At 47.9% G+C, this 17339-nt stretch overlaps 1 protein-coding gene across 1 annotated transcript; it reads right to left on the reverse strand.

Moving 5' to 3' along the window:
* Positions 1-12584: 12584 nt before the first annotated feature.
* Positions 12585-16863, reverse strand: LOC146184757 (uncharacterized). The gene is made up of 3 exons (XM_084608617.1): positions 15834-16863; positions 13286-13505; positions 12585-12967 (listed from the first exon to the last, which is right to left on the reverse strand). The coding sequence occupies exons 1-3, from the start codon at positions 16698-16700 to the stop codon at positions 12585-12587; spliced, it is 1470 nt and encodes a 489-aa protein (XP_084464743.1). The 5' UTR covers positions 16701-16863.
* Positions 16864-17339: the final 476 nt, after the last annotated feature.

Raw genomic sequence — 17339 nt, forward strand, 5'->3', positions numbered from 1 at the left:
CATTCTTCCATGGTTCCGGTACCGTCGATGACACCAGGCACTGCGTATACAGGGTGGCCAGTTTTTCTAGCACGATATCCCCCCCATCCTTCAGCAAATCTGTTGTTATCTGATCCTCTCCAGCTGATTTCCCCCTTTTCATAGTTTCTAGTGCTTTCTTGACCTCGTCCTTCGTCACTGGTGGAACGTCTGACTGTTTTTCCCTACCGCCAATCTCATTACGGTCTTGACTACTTTGGCTACTGTAGAGATCTGTATAGAACTCCTCGGGTACATTGACTATCTTTTCCATATTAGTGATGACGTTGCCCGCCTTGTCCCTTATCGCATACATCTGGTTTTTGCCTATGCCCAATTTCCTCTTTACCGCTTTAAGGCTTCCCCCGTTTTTTATAGCATGCTCAATTTTTTCCATGTTATACTTCCTTACATCTCGGCCAATTCGATCCGGTCTGTTGGATTGGAAGCTTTGATTCTCTGGCGTTTCTTAACCAAATCTTTCGTCTCCTTAGACAGCTTACCGTTATCCTCTCTAACTGTCCTACCGCCTACTTCTACCGCGCACTCAGTAATGATATCTCTGAAATTATTGTTCCTTGCTTCTAGGGTATTGTCGCCATCCTCGGTTAGAGCTGAATACCTATTCTGTAGCGAGATCCAGAACTCTTCTGCCCTCCCCCTCACCGCTAATTCGTTGATGGGTTTCTTTCTTATTAATCTGTTGCGTTCCTTCTTCAGATTTAGGCTAATTCGGGACCTCACCATCCTGTGGTCACTGCATCGCACTTTCCCGATTACCTCTACATCTTGCATAATAGCGGGGGTTGAACACATTATGAAGTCGATTTTATTTTTAGTCTCTCCGTTAGGACTTTTCCATGTCCATTTCCGGTTCTTCCATTTGCTGAAGAAGGTATTCATGATTCTTAAGTTATTGTGCTCTGCAAACTCAACTAGTAACTCCCCCCTGCTATTCCTAGAGCCAATGCCATAGTCACCTACTGCCTGGTCTTCTGCCTGCTTTTTCCCTACTTTGGCATTGAAGTCGCCCATTAGTACAGTATACTGCGTCTTTACTTTTCGCATTGCCGATTCTACATCTTCATAGAAGCTTTCAACTGCCTGGTCATCATAACTACATGTAGGTGCATAGGCCTGTACAACCTTCAGTTTATACCACTTATTAAGCCTAATTATAATGCCTGCAACCCTCTCATTTATACTATAGAATTCATCTATATTACATGCTATATACTTATTGACAAGGAAACCTACTCCTAGTTGTCGCCTCTCTGGTAAACCTCGATAACACAGTACATGCCCATGCTTCAGTACTGTATATGCCTCATTCGGCCTCCTAACCTCACTAAGCCCTATGACATCCAATTTCATTCCCTCTAGATCCTCTAACAGCACTGCTAAACTAGCTACACTAGCTAGGGTTCTAGCATTAAACATTGCCAGGGTCAGTTTCTAATGGCGGCCTGTCCAGTGACCACGGAACAACTGCCGTGGTCAGTTGTTCCGCAGCCACTGGTGACTGAGGGCCGGGGTATTATGGAGCTTATCTTAGGAGGTTGCGGCCAATTACTGCACCAAGGTGGCCAACTCCTGTTTTGGTGAGGGAGTGCTTTGCCGGAGGTGTTCACCAGCATCAGCCCAAACCTGTAGTTCTGAAATACACCTGCTCGTATTGGGCCTTCATTACATCGAGCCTCTGCTCGCTCATGTGCATTTTGCTTGCGAAATATTCCCTGGCTTGTAGCCTCCGGTTGAGGTCTTCCAGCTGCTCTTTCAGTGTCAGGTCATTACGCCGCCTGGTTGCAACAATGCACAACTGCTTACACCGCGGCGTTTGTAAGATTTGCTGGCCAGCTGTCCCTTCGTCATCAGCAGCAATTTCGTCTCTAGTGGTATTCATGTATTGGCCATCGTCACCTGATGGTTTCTCACCCGTGAATTCCGAAAAAGCGCTTTGTAGGTCATTCAGGAGGCTTGCTGGTTGATCTTCATCAGCACCGGCCAGGTGTTTGTCTGTTTGTTCTGACAAATTCACGAAAGGTTCCTTAATTTTACTATTGCTGAGCTCGTTGAGGTTGAGGCGTTGAGACTTTTCACTCAGCTGGTTCAGCACCTCTTGAAGTTTCATTTTCAAGCGCTGGTTTTCAGCTTTCAGCTGCCTTTTGCGCGAGAGTTCCACTTCCAAGACCTTTGACTTGCCGCCGTCATCTCGAACGGATGATACAACTCCTTTTTCACTCTGAACTAGTTTGCACCTTGCAAGCTCAGTCATCGCTTCCTGGAGCTGTTTGGTAAGGAGAACAACTTCAGCGTGTGTTGGATCAAAGTTTACGACGGGCTTGTTCTTGATATTTCTTGCCCTGCTTGCATAGCGCAGAGTGTTCAGGGTCTCCTCCATGTTGCTGTCTGCTGGGCTAATGCAGGCAATCATTAAGGTGTGACTGTTGCCACCCAGCGAATCTTGAAGCAGTCTTGTCAATCGTTTTATGGAGAAACTTGCAACAATCATACAGACTAGCACACAGCCGATTTGGCTACTCAAGAACAGGAAGCACAAATAATGTCAACAGTTACTAAGCACATCAGCTTAGCTTTAAAATGTGCATATCCCTCAATTTGAGTTTTACAAATGTGCACTTAGTAAATTATTAATTGCAGAAACTTGCAACAAAATATAAAACAGCAGTACTGCCAATTCAGAAAAAGGAAGCAGATATATAACATACTCAACATTTACCGAGGCACATTAGTATAGGTTGAAAAATGTGCCACATGGGCCTACATTTCACAGACAAGATTTATTTTATTTAATTGCTTTATTAAGTAACTCGCAACAAAGCTACAAAACAACACACAGGCTACTCAGGAACAAGAACCAGAGATAATGTTTTGAACAGTTACTGGGCACATTAGCCTAGCATAGCATGAAAATGCACCCCCACCCCTCAACTTACATTTAAAAATATAAAACACTTCAGTAAACTATTTACACAAACACTATAGCACATTGTAGCCCTATTTTGTGCAGAAACTTGACACAAATATATAAAGTAGGAGTACAACCTAGTTTGGTATTCAGAAACAAGCAGACTTATTATGAACAGTAGAGTCATTACAACTAGTTTAATCCTTCCCTTCTTTGGACGTGCACCATTCCACTGGAAAACTACAAACAACTGTTGCCAGCATCTGACTGAACAATTTAGCAGGTCTAGAAATGCTTGTGCCCTGGTAGCCTCCAGCTCATCACGATGAGGGTCTCTTCCAAATCATGTCACAAGTGAAGCTGCATCCCTGAAAAAAAAAACAAATTGCTAAGCTAAGCAGACAGGGACAGCTCTGTACAAAACATTATGTCCAATTGGTTGCCTCAAACCAAAATAGAGAAAAAACTGCCCTTCCCTGGCACCATGTGCATATCCTAAAGGCCTGTGCAACAAACCATTCTGAAAGTGACTAAATATTTATTAATACATAAAAACATTGTCCTTTCATGTCATTTAAGTGTACAAATGTAAGCGAATAATTTGCAAACAATATTTCCCATTCCCCCACCTCACAGCAGTGGCCAGTGCAGCTGTCTCACTCAAATCCTGCCTTACGACAAGTGGACCTACTGGTGTGAGCTGTGGGGATGGCCACTGACTTGCCTAAAACCACAAGGATGTTTGTAGATGAAGGCACAGCTGGCTGGAAGTGAGAGCACATCACTCTGTTTTTACTCAATTGTGCTATAGTAGACGGCCAAAAAAATGGAACCAAACGAAGAGGGCAGAACCAGCCTGTGGTCTATGCCTCACTGCTGTGCACAATTTGAAAGGCAAAGTTACTACCGGGCTAATCTGCCTGTGCTATGTAAGCTAAATCACAAACTTTTGTGGAATGATAATGGGCAGAGAGGTAAAATGGATGCAGCTAGCACAGGACAGAGTTAATTGGAGGAATATGGAAGAGGCCTTCCCCCTGCAGTGAGTGTAGCCAGGCTGATGATGAAGTGCAATTGAATACCAATCAATATTTCACCTTTCTTACCCTTGGTACAACCATTGCACAGTCACATTAATGTTGGTTATAGGAGTCTGTATAATTAGAAAGAAGAGGGCATAGACAAAACTACTAGGCATGATGCAGCAGCATCAGTTTCAAGTGAGAAAATAAGCTGTTTTTTTTTTTTGCTTTCAATACAGCTGGATTTACGCGATCTTCCAGCAGAATGAAAAAGAACTGGTATGCCCTCACATGAAGTGCGACCTTTAAGTGCAGGCTGTTGGTACTGCTCAAAAATATGAATAACGGATAGATAAAGGAAAATAAACATACACTTGCACTAAAGAAATTCCAAAGTAGTGGTAATGACCATTGGCCATCCACGCTGGATTAGTATGCCTCTGCATTTTAGTAACGTTCTAGCATCCGTGGGTAACTTTGGATGGTATGGCTTCAGCACTTTAAGCAGAAAATTAAGGTGTGAAGCAGGCAATTGACTATTAATAGCCCATACACGCAAGTCCTCTATACACTGAGTAGCGGCACCAGACTCAGCTGTCATCCTATCTTCATACTCCATCAACTCGTCATTGCCAAACATCCGCGACAACTCTGACGTTGCACTACCTATGTCAGAGACACTGCTAGCGGTGTCAAAATTCGACAGCTGAGAACTGCGGCTTTCATCTGTATCCTCTGCTGCCGCTGATAAAGCGGATAAAATTACTTTATGCAGTGAAAACACGTCCTGATCCAGTTCTGCTCCTGTTGCGCAGTCTGCTGTCACGACCATTATCAGGACTGACATCTGCCGAACAATTTTCTAGTACGTCATTAACAGCCTCTGCTATTATTTGACGTCGTTGCCGGATCGACACTTCGCTTAGCAAACACTTCACTATCTTCATCATACAATGAATGTAGCACTTTACCAAACTATTATGAAGGGCATGGGTAACACATGCATATATGCAATACTGGCTACGTGCCAGCCAACACGTGTCACAGCTCAACAAAGTAAGTTAGAAATCACTCACCACTGATGTTATCCTCTGTGCAGGCCTCTGTCATTTCAGCTGAATTCTTATGAAGTCGCAATGCAACACAGCAGCAAGAACACGGTGACCACAAGAAAACTATGCTAGAATAAGGGAAACACACGTGACCCATGGAGGAAGGAAATAAACTTCTCCATGCATGTGAAAAATTTGCCCCGACTGCCGCCTACAAGCGGTTTGGCAGGACTGGCTCTCGGCGCGGCCGCGATTCGGACTTGATTTGGATTCGCGACGATCTTCATGACCATTAGGCTGCGGGGCATCAGTGAAGATAGAATTAAATTTTTTCAGCAGTTTTAATTTTAGTCTGCATGTTTAATTGAAAGATATGCAATCTCAGCAGCCAAAATATATTGCAGATAAATATATATATTGTAAGGTAACGCGAAGGTCGGACTTGGGGAATCAAGCTTTATTGCAGACCTGAAGCCTTGGTCGCACACTGCAGCTAAACACACTCCGCGATGACGATGGGTATCTGCAAGAGGGAGCAGGATGAAGATGAAGCAGCACGTTCAGCCATGTGGAAGATGAAGCGCCACACAGTGCTCACACTATTTCACCCGCGCAGTTGAAGCGGTCAGCCTGGCCGCAATTAGTCCGCAGGATTGCGCCGAATTAAAGGTTTCATACGTGAAATGTGGACAACTTAAGTGCCATGGTAACGACAGTCCTGGGGAGGGTAAGCAGGAGAGACGCGATAGTTGACCGGGGAGGTTTTTGCAAGAACTGTGTAAGAACCAATGTAACAGTGCTGTAACTTGTCACAAAGGCCAGGAGTGCGTAATAGGGTCCAAAGTAACACCTCGTCCCCGGGACGGAACGAAACTTGGCGATGGGTTGCATCATAGCGGCACTTGCGGTCTTCTTGGCTAGCTTCCGTGTTGACGCGAGGAAGCCGGCGAGATTTGGCCACTGTGGAAAGGAACTGGTCAGGAAGCGAGGATGAGGAACTGGCATGTGTAGAAAGGAAAGAGGCGTCAAGAAAGGTAGCGGGAGAACGGACGTAAACGAGGAAAAACGGTGTAACCTGTGGTCTGCTGTACAGCCGTATTGTAGGCAAACGTCACAAAAGGAAGTATTACGTCCCAGTTTCGGTGGTCCTGGCCGACGTACATAGACAACATGTCAGAAAGCGTGCGGTGGAACCGCTCAGTCAACCCATTGGTCTGCGGGTGATAGCTGGAGGTCAATTTGTGATGTGTGGTTGAGGCCTCAATAACTTCGGCTACAATCGTCGACAGAAATGTCCGACCACGATTGCTGAGAAGCACTTGAGGGGCCCCTTGGCGCAGTACGAGCGATTCCAAAAAGAAGGTCGCGACCTCATGTGCTGAGCCATTAGACAGGGCAGCGGTCTCAGCGTAGCGTGTTAGGTGGTCAACGGCGGTGACGATCCAGCGATTACCTCGTGCGGACAATGGAACTGGCCCGTTTAAGTCTATGCCAACAACGGCAAAAGGAGTAGCAGGGCAAGGTAGCGGCTGTAGTAGGCCAGCAGGAGGAGAAGTGGGCCATTTGCGGCGCTGACATGGCAGACAAGAGGTGACGTATTTTGCCACACTTGAGGTGAGGCCTGGCCAGAAGAAATGGGTTTTCACGTGGTGGTAAGTTTTATGAAAGCCTAAGTGACCGGCTGTAGCATCATCGTGGAAAGCCGCCAGGATATGGGTGCGAAGCGCTCTCGGAATGACGGGGACCCAACGGGTGCCTTCAGAGCAATAAATATAATGGGAGAGCACATCGTTGTCAACTTTGAACTTTTGGTTGCTTGCGCATCTTAGCGGTAGGAGGGTGAGAAGCACCGCTGAGAAGGTTGATTAGGGAAAGACAGTAGGGATCTGCTCGCTGGTGTGAAGTAATGGCATAGCGATCTGGAGCAGCGGCAGGAGTAGCACAGGTGATGTTTGGGGCTCTGGACGGCATTGGGACGTCGAGGGTGCACGCAGGAAGGTGCAAAGAAGCACTAGGTGGTGATTCTGGGAGCGGGAAACGGGAAAGAGCATCGGCATCTCGATGTTTGCGACCCGATTTGAATATGACATCGAAGTGGTATTCCTGCAAACGCAGAATCCAACGGCCCAGGCATCCAGTCAAATTTTTGAGGGTTGATAACCAGCACAGAGCGTGGTGATCGGTAACGATCGTGAAATGGCGGCCGTAGAGGTAGGGGCGGAATTTCTGAACTGCCCAAACGACGCCGAGGCACTCTTGCTCAGTGATGGTGTAGTTGCGTTTCACTGGTGTTAGAGTTCGACTGGCAAACGCAATTACCTTTTCCCGAGAAGCGGTATCATGTTGCAGAAGTATGGCGCCGATACCGAGGCTGCTGGCATCGGTGTGGAGAATGGTGGCAGCAGTGTCGTCAAAGTGAGCGAGAACAGGGTCCAAAGTGAGGGCATTCTTTAGGGTTTGGAAAGATTCTTCGGACCAATTGAAAGTAGTACGGTCGGTAAGGAGGCGGTGGAGCGGTGCAGCAATGGTAGCGAAATTGCGAATGAAACGGCGAAAGTACGAAGACAGGCCAAGGAAACTGCATAGTTTCTTAGTCCGCTGAGGGCGTGCAAAGTTCAAAGCTGCAGCATGCTTGTCAGGGTTGGGTCGAATGCCATCGCGGCTGACGAGGTGGCCCAGGATCTTGATTTCTTTCTTGGTGAAATTACACCTTTTTGTGTTCAGCTGGAGATCGGCGGATGCCAGGCACGTTAATATTTGATCAAGGCGGCATAAATGATCTGAAAAAGTCGCAGAGAAAATAACTATGTCGTCGAGGTAGCACAAGCATGCTTTCCATTTAAGTCCTCTAAAAACAGTGTGAATCATGCGCTCAAACGTAGCGGAGGCATTACAAAGTCCAAAAGGCATGACATTGAATTCGTAAAGCCCATCGAGTAGCGAATGCGGTTTTTTTCTTTGTCAGCTTCGTGCATCGGTATATGCCAGTAACCGAAACGCAAATCCAAAGTGGAGAAATATTCGGTGCTCTGAAGACAGTCGAGGGAGTCGTCAATTCGTGTCATAGGATAAACATCTTTGCGAGTGACTTTGTTAAGTGCACGGTAATCAATGCAGAAGTGCACGGACCCATCCTTTTTTTTGACCAAGACGACCGGAGATGACCAGGGGCTAGCTGAGGGCCGAATAATGTCTCGTCGGAGCATATCATTCACAATATCTTCTATGATTTTACGTTCTGATAAGGAAACACTGTAAGGGCGGCGACTAACAATAGAAGTACCTTCTGTAATAATGCAATGCTGTGCAGAAGACGTTCGGCCCAAGGTCGGAGAAGTGACATCAAAGGAGGCTTGGTGTTTTCGAAGTAATTCCTGCAAAGCTTTGCGGTGAGTCGCAGGAAGGTCAGGATTGATGGTGCCAAAGAGAACACAGAGAGAAGCATTGGAAAAAGCTGCTGGTGAGGAAGAGGGGGCGGTACGGGTGGTGAGGGACACTGGGTGAATGTCCAGGGCACAAGGAAAACATGTCCCTTTAGTCAGCACAATGGGCTCTGGGGAAGTGTTCGAAGCAGCGACAAGCGCTGTGCCATGCTCAAACCGAACAAGACTTGGTGGTAGCACGATTCCACGGGTCAGATGGCGATCAGAAGGCACGATTATCACATCTCCGTTATCAATGTCAGTAGAAGTAAGCGCGACAAGTTGTTCGCATCCAGGGGGCAACACTGAGTTAGTAGCGGCAAGCAGGCGATCACGGGGCTCGGGAGGTTCAGAAGACTGATCGCTCTCGTTCATGTAAATGACCCTGTCGCGACACGAAATGCTGGCTGATGCGGCAGACAGAAAAGCTCAGCCTAAAATAATTGCGTGAGCGCATGGTGACATCATGGCAAATTGTACATGGTGGCAGACACCATCAACAAAAACTCGCACAGTACACTTAGCAAAAGGCCGAATTATTGCACCATTAGCTCCACGGAGTTCAGGTCCATCATAAGGCATTTTCACTTTTTGCAAGCGGGAGCACAGGTCAGTGTGTATCATAGAAACAGCGGCGCCCGTGTCAATCAAAGCCTCAACAGATAAACCTTCAACCCGCACTAAAATAATATTCCAGGGACGTTCCGGAGGATTTTTGGGATGGCCTAAGAGTGCAGTTTTCCCTCCTAAAACTGCAGTGTTCAGTTTTCCGACAGGCGGGGGGTCGTCAGAGAAGCTTGACGGAGAGGTGAGGTTGAGCCGCGAAAAGGCGAAGGAGAACGGCGTCTTGAAGGCCTGTAACCAGCAGGCGGAGCGGGGCTTTCTGGCTGCGGTGATGAACGTCCGGGATAATCAGGGAATGAACGGTGGTTAGAGCCGGAAAAGCGAGGAGGGTAGTCTGCTTCAAATGAGTCGTAGCCGCAGCGTTCATTCTGGAGCCTGCGACGACAGAAGCGGGAAATATGGCCTCTGTACCCGCAGTAATAACAGGGCAGGCTGGGTGCCAGTTGGGGTGGTATGTCGGCGCCGTGGCAGGTGGTGCCAATGCAGCGACATGAGCAGTGGTAGGCGCCGGTGGCGTAGGTGCTCCAACTGCAGGTGGCAAGGACGTGACCTAGGCGTACGTTGGCACCGGACAGATGGTAGGAGCAACCGATGTTGGGGGGAATAGGTCATTGAGGCCAGCTCTTCTTTGACAATGCTACGCAGGCCGGTACTTGAAGGATGTGGCTCAGATGCAGGGCGGCACAAATTACCTTGAGCTGAGAGCTCCTCAGGAATTAACCCGCGAATAAGCGCACGGAGGTCAGCGTCGGCAGTGAAACCAAATGAAGTGGGATCAGGCTGCAGGCATATTGACTGTAGTTCGTCAAGGCGTTGACTCGTCGATATGATGGCGTCAATTGTGGTAGGGTTCTGCACGGCCAGGGCGTTATAGACGAGTGGCCCAATACCTTTAAGGACGTGCCGAACCCGCTCGGCCTCTGGCATGGTGTCATTTATGCACGGACAAAGCGCAAGAGCATCTTTTATATAAGAGGTATAGGTCTCATTTGACCGCTGAAGTCGGGCTTCTAGCTTCTTCTTGGCGGACTCCATGCGAACAGTAGGAGCGCAGAAAATCTGGCATAACTTTTGTTTAAAGGTAGCCCAGTCTGGAATCGTCGATTCATGATTTAGGAACCACGTTTTGGCCACATCCGTCAAATAAAAGGACACATCAATTAGTTTAAGAGAATCGTCCCACCGGTTGAAAGCACTGACCCGGTCGTAGCTGTTAAGCCAGTCATCAGCGTCGTCGCCGCGGAGACCGGCGAACATCTGCTGGTTGCGCTGACGGCTACTGACAGTCCAAGTGCCAAGGGGAGCTGGAGTCGAGTTGGTAGAAGCCGGAATAGCGGAGTGGCCCTCTTGAGTCATGACGATGGTGGCCGGGGTCAAACGGCGGCCAGAACGAAGCTCCAGGTGGATGCAGGTGACGAAGTAGCGGGGAAATCTTCAGATCCGGGATGGAGGCTGGGCGATGGTAGTTGGTCGGGTCTGGGCTGGAAGGGCGGGGGCTAAGCTGCTCGGTGATGTTCCTGGGCCCTAGGTCGATGTTCCCGACTTACAGATGACATTGATTCTCCAAGGCGAGGGTGGGGATGACGCACGCCGCACCTTCAACCAAACCGTTACGTGGAGAAAAGCAAAGAGACGGCAAAACGTGGCGACAGGGTGAACGATGAATTTAATGACTGGCATAGAGCGAAGGCTCCTCTCGCGCCACTGCCGACCTTCTTTGCACCAGTATATTCTGCTGAATTCCCAGTCTTGCTGGGAGTAAGGGCAATAGAGATCACATTCATGTGCTGAACAAGCCATATTGATAGATGTAAAACATGAGAACATAATCCACAGGGATTGCATAAAGGCGGTGCACAGGAAGCCAAGAACTAGGTGAGAAAACACGCTACATTCTCTTAAGCCCCTTTTAGGGGAATGGCAATGGCGCCAACATCAAGAACGTTTTATTGAAGTTCTTTTATGTCGTCAATGCATAGACGTTTCACTCAGCTTGTTCAGCACCTCTTAAAGTTTTATTTTCAAGCGCTGGTTTTCAGCTTCCAGCTGCCTTTTGTGCGAGAGTTCCACTTCCAAGACCTTTGACTTGCCGCCGTCATCTCGAACGGATGATACAACTCCTTTTTCACTCTGAACTAGTTTGCACCTTGCAAGCTCAGTCATCGCTTCCTGGAGCTGTTTGGTAAGGAGAACAACTTCAGCGTGTGTTGGATCAAAGTTTACGACGGGCTTGTTCTTGATATTTCTTGCCCTGCTTGCATAGCGCAGAGTGTTCAGGGTCTCCTCCATGTTGCTGTCTGCTGGGCTAATGCAGGCAATCATTAAGGTGTGACTGTTGCCACCCAGCGAATCTTGAAGCAGTCTTGTGAATTTAGAGTCTTGCTGGATGATAATCGCAGTGGCATTCTTTCGCATACTACGCATACCAAAGCTATATTGGCTAGCTCTGTAGAGCCCCTTTAATGTTTTCGTACTGGTAATCATGGAAATCAGCTCGCAGAGTGAAGTTTTCCAGGCAGCACCAAATAGCATTTTTTATTATATATGTTGAGACATTGTTTATTATGTAATAATTATAATATAATGTTACAATGTTACATTTCATGTTTCAAATTTTTTTCACTATGTTTAAGCTATAACTACTATAACTAATTAATGTTAGCAAATAAATGTGTTCAAAACATTTATGTAGTGTTCCATATAAGACTGAAAATTTACACCACCACCTTGGGAAACAACGCCTTGACGCAAGGATTCGCAAGTTCTGCTGAAACGTGGTCTGCATCTCTGCATCTCCACAGCCATTTGCTGTGAAGAGCTCTGATTGTTGATCAGCCAGAAACCTGTTACAGAAATGAAAGGTGCCGTCTGTCGCTACGTGCACAATAATTTTTATCATACAGTAACAACCCAGTGATAAACGTTTTGAGGTACTTTACTTTCTTTTCTATACCCATCTTCAGCATATATCTAGAGAGAGAGAGAAAAAAAGAATTTTGCCAGCGTTTAGATTTCGCTGGCATGCTACTCTGTGTAGGAAGGAGAATTTGGGAGGGAAAGAGTGAAAAAGAATGGTGAGGGAAATAATAGAATTGAAGGGGGAGATAAGACACGGCCATTAAATACGTGTTAAGTTGCTTCGTGGAGTAATGATTTAAAACCAAATAAGGAAATGCATGATCCGACAAATGTGCTTATAGAGTTCACAGCTTGCAAAGGCCTGAGGGAAAGATGCGAGTTGAATTTAGAGTTTGTCAGGGAGTCCAATGTCTTTCAAATATGTGAATAAAAAGTTTGTCGCGAGTGTAGTAGCGGCGGCAGCCGAGCTGGCCGTATTCGAAGAAACAGCCCAGACCAGGTGCAGGATAAGGAATGACGTTTATTCGTTCTTTGACGCGCTTATATAGCCAGCACGGTTACTTATCCGCTGCTGCTATCAGTTAGCAAGTGGCGCGTCATGCACACGCGCTATCACATTCTTCCTTCTCCCCCAAATCATTGTCTTTAATCCTTGGTTTCAATGACGGAAATCATGAGAAGTGTACCGGTCAGGTGGTTTTCGGGTGCGCTGACTTCTGCGCAGAGGTGTTCGAGACTCTGAATGAGTTTCGGCTTGCGTCCGAGGATCCCCGATGTCGGCAGCTGGAGGTAACGTTTCCTGCTCTTCCAGTGGTGGTGGGTTCCGATTTGTAGCATCTTCGAGAAGGGGAGGTGCAGGCGTGCCCACCTCAGGATGCACCTGCTGGCGTGCGGTGAAGCCATCTTCATCCGTGCTGGGTATCCCCAGGGCAGGCATGTCCACCTCATGATGCGCCTGTTGGGGTTCAGCGAAGGCCTCCTGATGGCGTGCGGAGTCCTTGGTCCTGGGTAATCTAGGACCCATCGCCTCGGTCTCCAACCCTGCATGTCGGAAACAACTTCGCGAACGCAAATGATCAATATGAACATGCCGGACGACGTTCTTCATTTCTACAATGTAGGTCACAGGGCTGATTTGCCGTACTATACGCCCTTCCGTCCATGACACCTTCTCTTTCCTGACTGTTTTCACGTATACGAAGTCGCCCTCCCTAAATGAACGGAAAATCGATCTTCGTTGATCAAGCTGCCTTTTTACTACTTCTTGCTTTTTCTCCATGTCATCACGAAACGACAGCTTTAGTAATGAAAGTTTTGTGCGCGGCGTTCGCTTCAGGAACAGTTCTGCGGGAGACTTGCCTGTGACCGTGTTAGGTGTTGTCCGATACGCCAGCAAGAAGTGATCCAGTCTCTCCCGCAGCGATCTGCTGTTAACTACCTTGCTGTCGTGGAGGAGCTGCTTGCGAAGGCTCTTCTTGACCGTTTGAACTGCCCTTTCGGCTGCCCCGTTGGACTCCGGATGGTATGGCGGGCTGTACGTGCGTCGGATGCCACATGTATCGAGGAAGTCCTGGAATTCCTGCGATGAAAACTGTGGGCCATTATCAGAAACCAGTTGTTCAGGGAATGCGTAAGCAGCAAACAGACTTCGCAAGCACTCGATGGTCTTTGCGGCGGTAGTGGAGGACATAGGGAACACTTCGAGCCACATTGAAAACCAGTCGACACACAGGAGAAATGTCGTTTTTTCAAACTAAAAAAAATCTACATGTACTCGCTGCCAGCAGCGGGCGGGAAACGGCCATGGCTCGAGTGGAGCACGGGCAACAGTATTTTGCATTGCTTGGCAAATGCTGCAGCGTTTTACAGTTTTTTCGATGTCTGAGTCTAACCCTGGCCACCATAGCAGGCTGCGTGCGAGCATCTTCATGCGTGACGCCCCAGGGTGTTCCTCGTGCAACAGTCCTAACACAGAGTCCTGCAACTTTGTGGGCACGATAACTCTGTTCCCCCACGTGATGCAACCTGCTTCGAGAGATAACTCCGAGCGTTTGCTATAGTATGGCACAAGTTCGGCATCTTGCACTTGTGCTGGCCATCCTTCCAATGTATATCGGTATACCTTGCTGAGCGTACGGTCATACTTGCTCGCTTTGGCAATATCATTGGCCGTCAGTGGCATAGTTTGGAAAACGGCTAGTGTATATGTCTGATCTACATTGGTTCCCCCTGCAACAGGCAGTCTGGAGAGCGCATCTGCGACTTGCATTTGAGATCCTTTCCGATATCTCAAGTCGTAACGATAAGAAGCCAAGATCAAAGCCCATCTCTGCATTCGAGCCGCCGCCAAAGATGGAACAGGCTTCTGCGAGCCCAAGATGCCTAGCAATGGTTGATGATCAGTGAACGTGAATGTTCGCCCATATAGATAGCGATGAAACTTTTTGAGGCCAAAGATTATCGCTAGCGCTTCTCGCTCGATGTGGGCATAGCCCCTTTCCGCTTGTGATAACGTCCTGGATGCAAAAGCAACAGGTTTTTCCATGCCATTTGGAAGTATGTGAAAAATAACTGCGCCGAGCCCATACTGTGACGCGTCGCAGCTCATAGCCAAGGGTTGCTTTGGATCGTAGTAAGATAGTACCGGACTGTCCGTGAGCAAGTTTTTTGTTTTCTGAAATGCTTGAACACACATGTCTGTCCATTCCCAACGTTTTCCTTTCTTCAGAAGCTCGTACAGCGGGGCAGCAACTGTTGCCAAGTTTGGCAGGAACTTTGAGTAAAAGGTTATCATTCCAAGGAATGATTTCAGCTCAGTACTATTTGTGGGCTCAGGTGCGTCAGTTATTGCCCTTACTTTGGACCGCAGTGGCTTTATTCCTTCCGCTGAAATTTTGTGACCCAGGTAGCGGACTTCACTGCAAAAGAACTTGCATTTTTCCATGCGCAGTGTCACATTGTGATCCTGTAATCGTCTCAACACTTGTTCTAGCTTTTGGCGACATTCAGTGATACCCGAACCGCCAATGATGACATCATCAATGTAACATCCTACTTGGGGAATATTTTTGAGAATACAGTCCATGAGCGACTGGAATATGGCAGGAGCACTTGCGATGCCGTAGGGCAGTTGCTGAAATTGGTAAAGACCTTGGTGTGTGTTTACAGTTAAAACAGCCTTCGAGTCTTCGTCAAGTTCCACTTGCTGGTAAGTGGCAGCCAGGTCTAGCACGCAGAATACCCTTGAGCCTGCCAACGTTGCGAACAAATCCTCTGGCACGGGGAGAGGGTAATGTTCACTCAACAATACGGGGTTTACTGTGACCTTGTAGTCACCACAGAGCCATACTTTTACTCCTCCATCCTTTGGTACTACTACCAAAGGTGTCGCCCAATCGCTTCTAGTGACCCGTTTTAATACGTCAGTTCGTTCCAAGAAGTCAAGTTCCTCGGACACAGCTTGTCTCAAAGCAAAAGGCACTGGACGGGCCTTACAAAACACTGGTTTACTGTTCGGCTTCAAAAGGACTTGTGCCCTGTAGCCCGTTATCAGCCCCATTTGCGGTGAAAACACGGGTTCGAATTTCTTCTTTATGTCAAGTACGGCATCATCTTGCTGCAAAGCTTTAACTTCTTGCCAGTTCAATTTAAGCTTACTCAGCCACTTGCGACCCAGTAGACACGACAACTCTTTTCCACCATCATCTACTATCAGCACCGGCATAACCTCAGTTTGATTACCGTACTCGACTTGCACGTTTGCCGATCCCACGACCGGCACCAGTTCCCCTGTGCACGTCCTTAAAGGAACGGTAGCTTCCTCCACTGCCAAATGCGGAAACTCGCGCCGAAAAACAGATTTTGGCATGACGGTGACTGACGCTCCTGTGTCAATTTGCATTCTTACGGCCCGTCCTTCCATTTTAACAGTGACATAGTATGCAGAAGTACTCGTTGTCATACTGTAGATTTGTTGCTCGTCCTCAGACTCATTTGCGGGACTATCGATTGCGTTCAGTGCCTTCGTTTTGACCGCCTGCTGTCTGCACATTATTTTCAAGTGACCTTGCTCGTCGCAGATATGGCACTTGTACTTGCGATACCGGCACCTTTCGGCTGCATGCCTTTTCCCGCAACGGAAGCATTCTAGGGGTTCCGCCTTGTTTCTACCGTGTTTCTTTACCCGGCGCCCTTGGTCTAGCTGATCAACTTCTAGCCTCGGTTGCGTTTGCAATATACTTTGGTGCTGTTCTAACTTTATTTGTTGAGTCTGGGCGGAGGCTAGCTCACGATTTAGAGCGATTTTACACGCCTCTTCGAATGTCAGTTTTTCAGCTGCAAACAACTCACGCTGAGTGTCAACGCAGCGTAGCCCGGCGACTAGCCTGTCTCTAAGCGCTTCGTCCAGGAATTCGCCGAACTCACAGCTTCTGGCCAGGTTTTTGAGCTGAACCATAAATTCAGCTACCGTCTCCTGCTCGAGTTGTACTCTACGGTTAAATCTGCACCTTTCCGCTATCACGACCTTTCGGGGACTGTAGTGGCTCTTTAGCAGGGTAGTGACCTCGTCATACGTTTTGCTGGCTGGAAAGCGGGGTATTAAAAGGTTCTTCAAAACTTCATACACTCGAGGGCCCACGACCGTCAGAAACACAGCTAGTTTCTTGCCTTCAGCCACATCGTTTGCCTCCACGTAAAGCTCAAATCGTTCCAGGTAGGACTCGAAGCTTTCGCTTCCTTCGTCAAAGAAATCAATTTTTCCCACCTTCGACATTGCAGCGCCGGCCAGGAAATCGCAGTCTTCAGTAGCAGTTGCCGAAACAAGTGGACAGCCGCGCAGATCCCATCCTCGTCACCAGTAAATGTAGTAGCGGCGGCAGCCGAGCTGGCCGTATTCGAAGAAACAGCCCAGACCAGGTGCAGGATAAGGAATGACGTTTATTCGTTCTTTGACGCGCTTATATAGCCAGTGCGGTTACTTATCCGCTGCTGCTATCAGTTAGCAAGTGGCGCGTCATGCACACGCGCTATCACAGCGAGTCTCTATTGCCTAGGGCAGGCTAAGGGACCGAAAACACTTCATTGTTAAAGGCACTGGGGAGAGCTTCTGCATGCTATGTTCATAGTTTGCACGCTCGTCAGCGTACGCAGTGCACTCAAGTTGGATATGTTCCACAGTTTCAATCGAACCATAGTTGTCACAATATGGGCTGTTCATTTCACCGAAAGGGTTAGTGTGGTAACTCTCAATCTCCTGCCTCCACAAATGTTTTAGAACAACAACAGGCTGCTTCACAGAGGGCAGAACTCTGGAGTGCTCCGCTCCACCAGGTTTCAGAACCCACAGATTGGATACATTTTTCTCTGAGGGCCCTACTGCCGGTTCTTGGTCACCACGCGGTTCCCAGCTAAT

The sequence above is a fragment of the Amblyomma maculatum genome, chromosome 7 (assembly GCF_055883805.1).
Source record: "Amblyomma maculatum isolate TAMU_Amacu chromosome 7, ASM5588380v1, whole genome shotgun sequence".
Taxonomy (NCBI): Eukaryota; Metazoa; Arthropoda; class Arachnida; order Ixodida; family Ixodidae; genus Amblyomma; species Amblyomma maculatum.

What these genes read in the sequence shown, in the direction of transcription:
- LOC146184757 (XM_084608617.1), bottom strand. Translation starts at nt 16,700, where the DNA reads ATGTCGAAGGTGGGAAAAATTGATTTCTTTGACGAAGGAAGCGAAAGC. An exon ending in TTAAAATGGAAGGACGGGCC is followed by an intron (nt 13,506 to 15,833) that starts GTAAGAATGCAA and finishes TTTTCATCGCAG; the next exon opens with GAATTCCAGGACTTCCTCGA. An exon ending in AACACCTAACACGGTCACAG is followed by an intron (nt 12,968 to 13,285) that starts GCAAGTCTCCCG and finishes TCCGACATGCAG; the next exon opens with GGTTGGAGACCGAGGCGATG.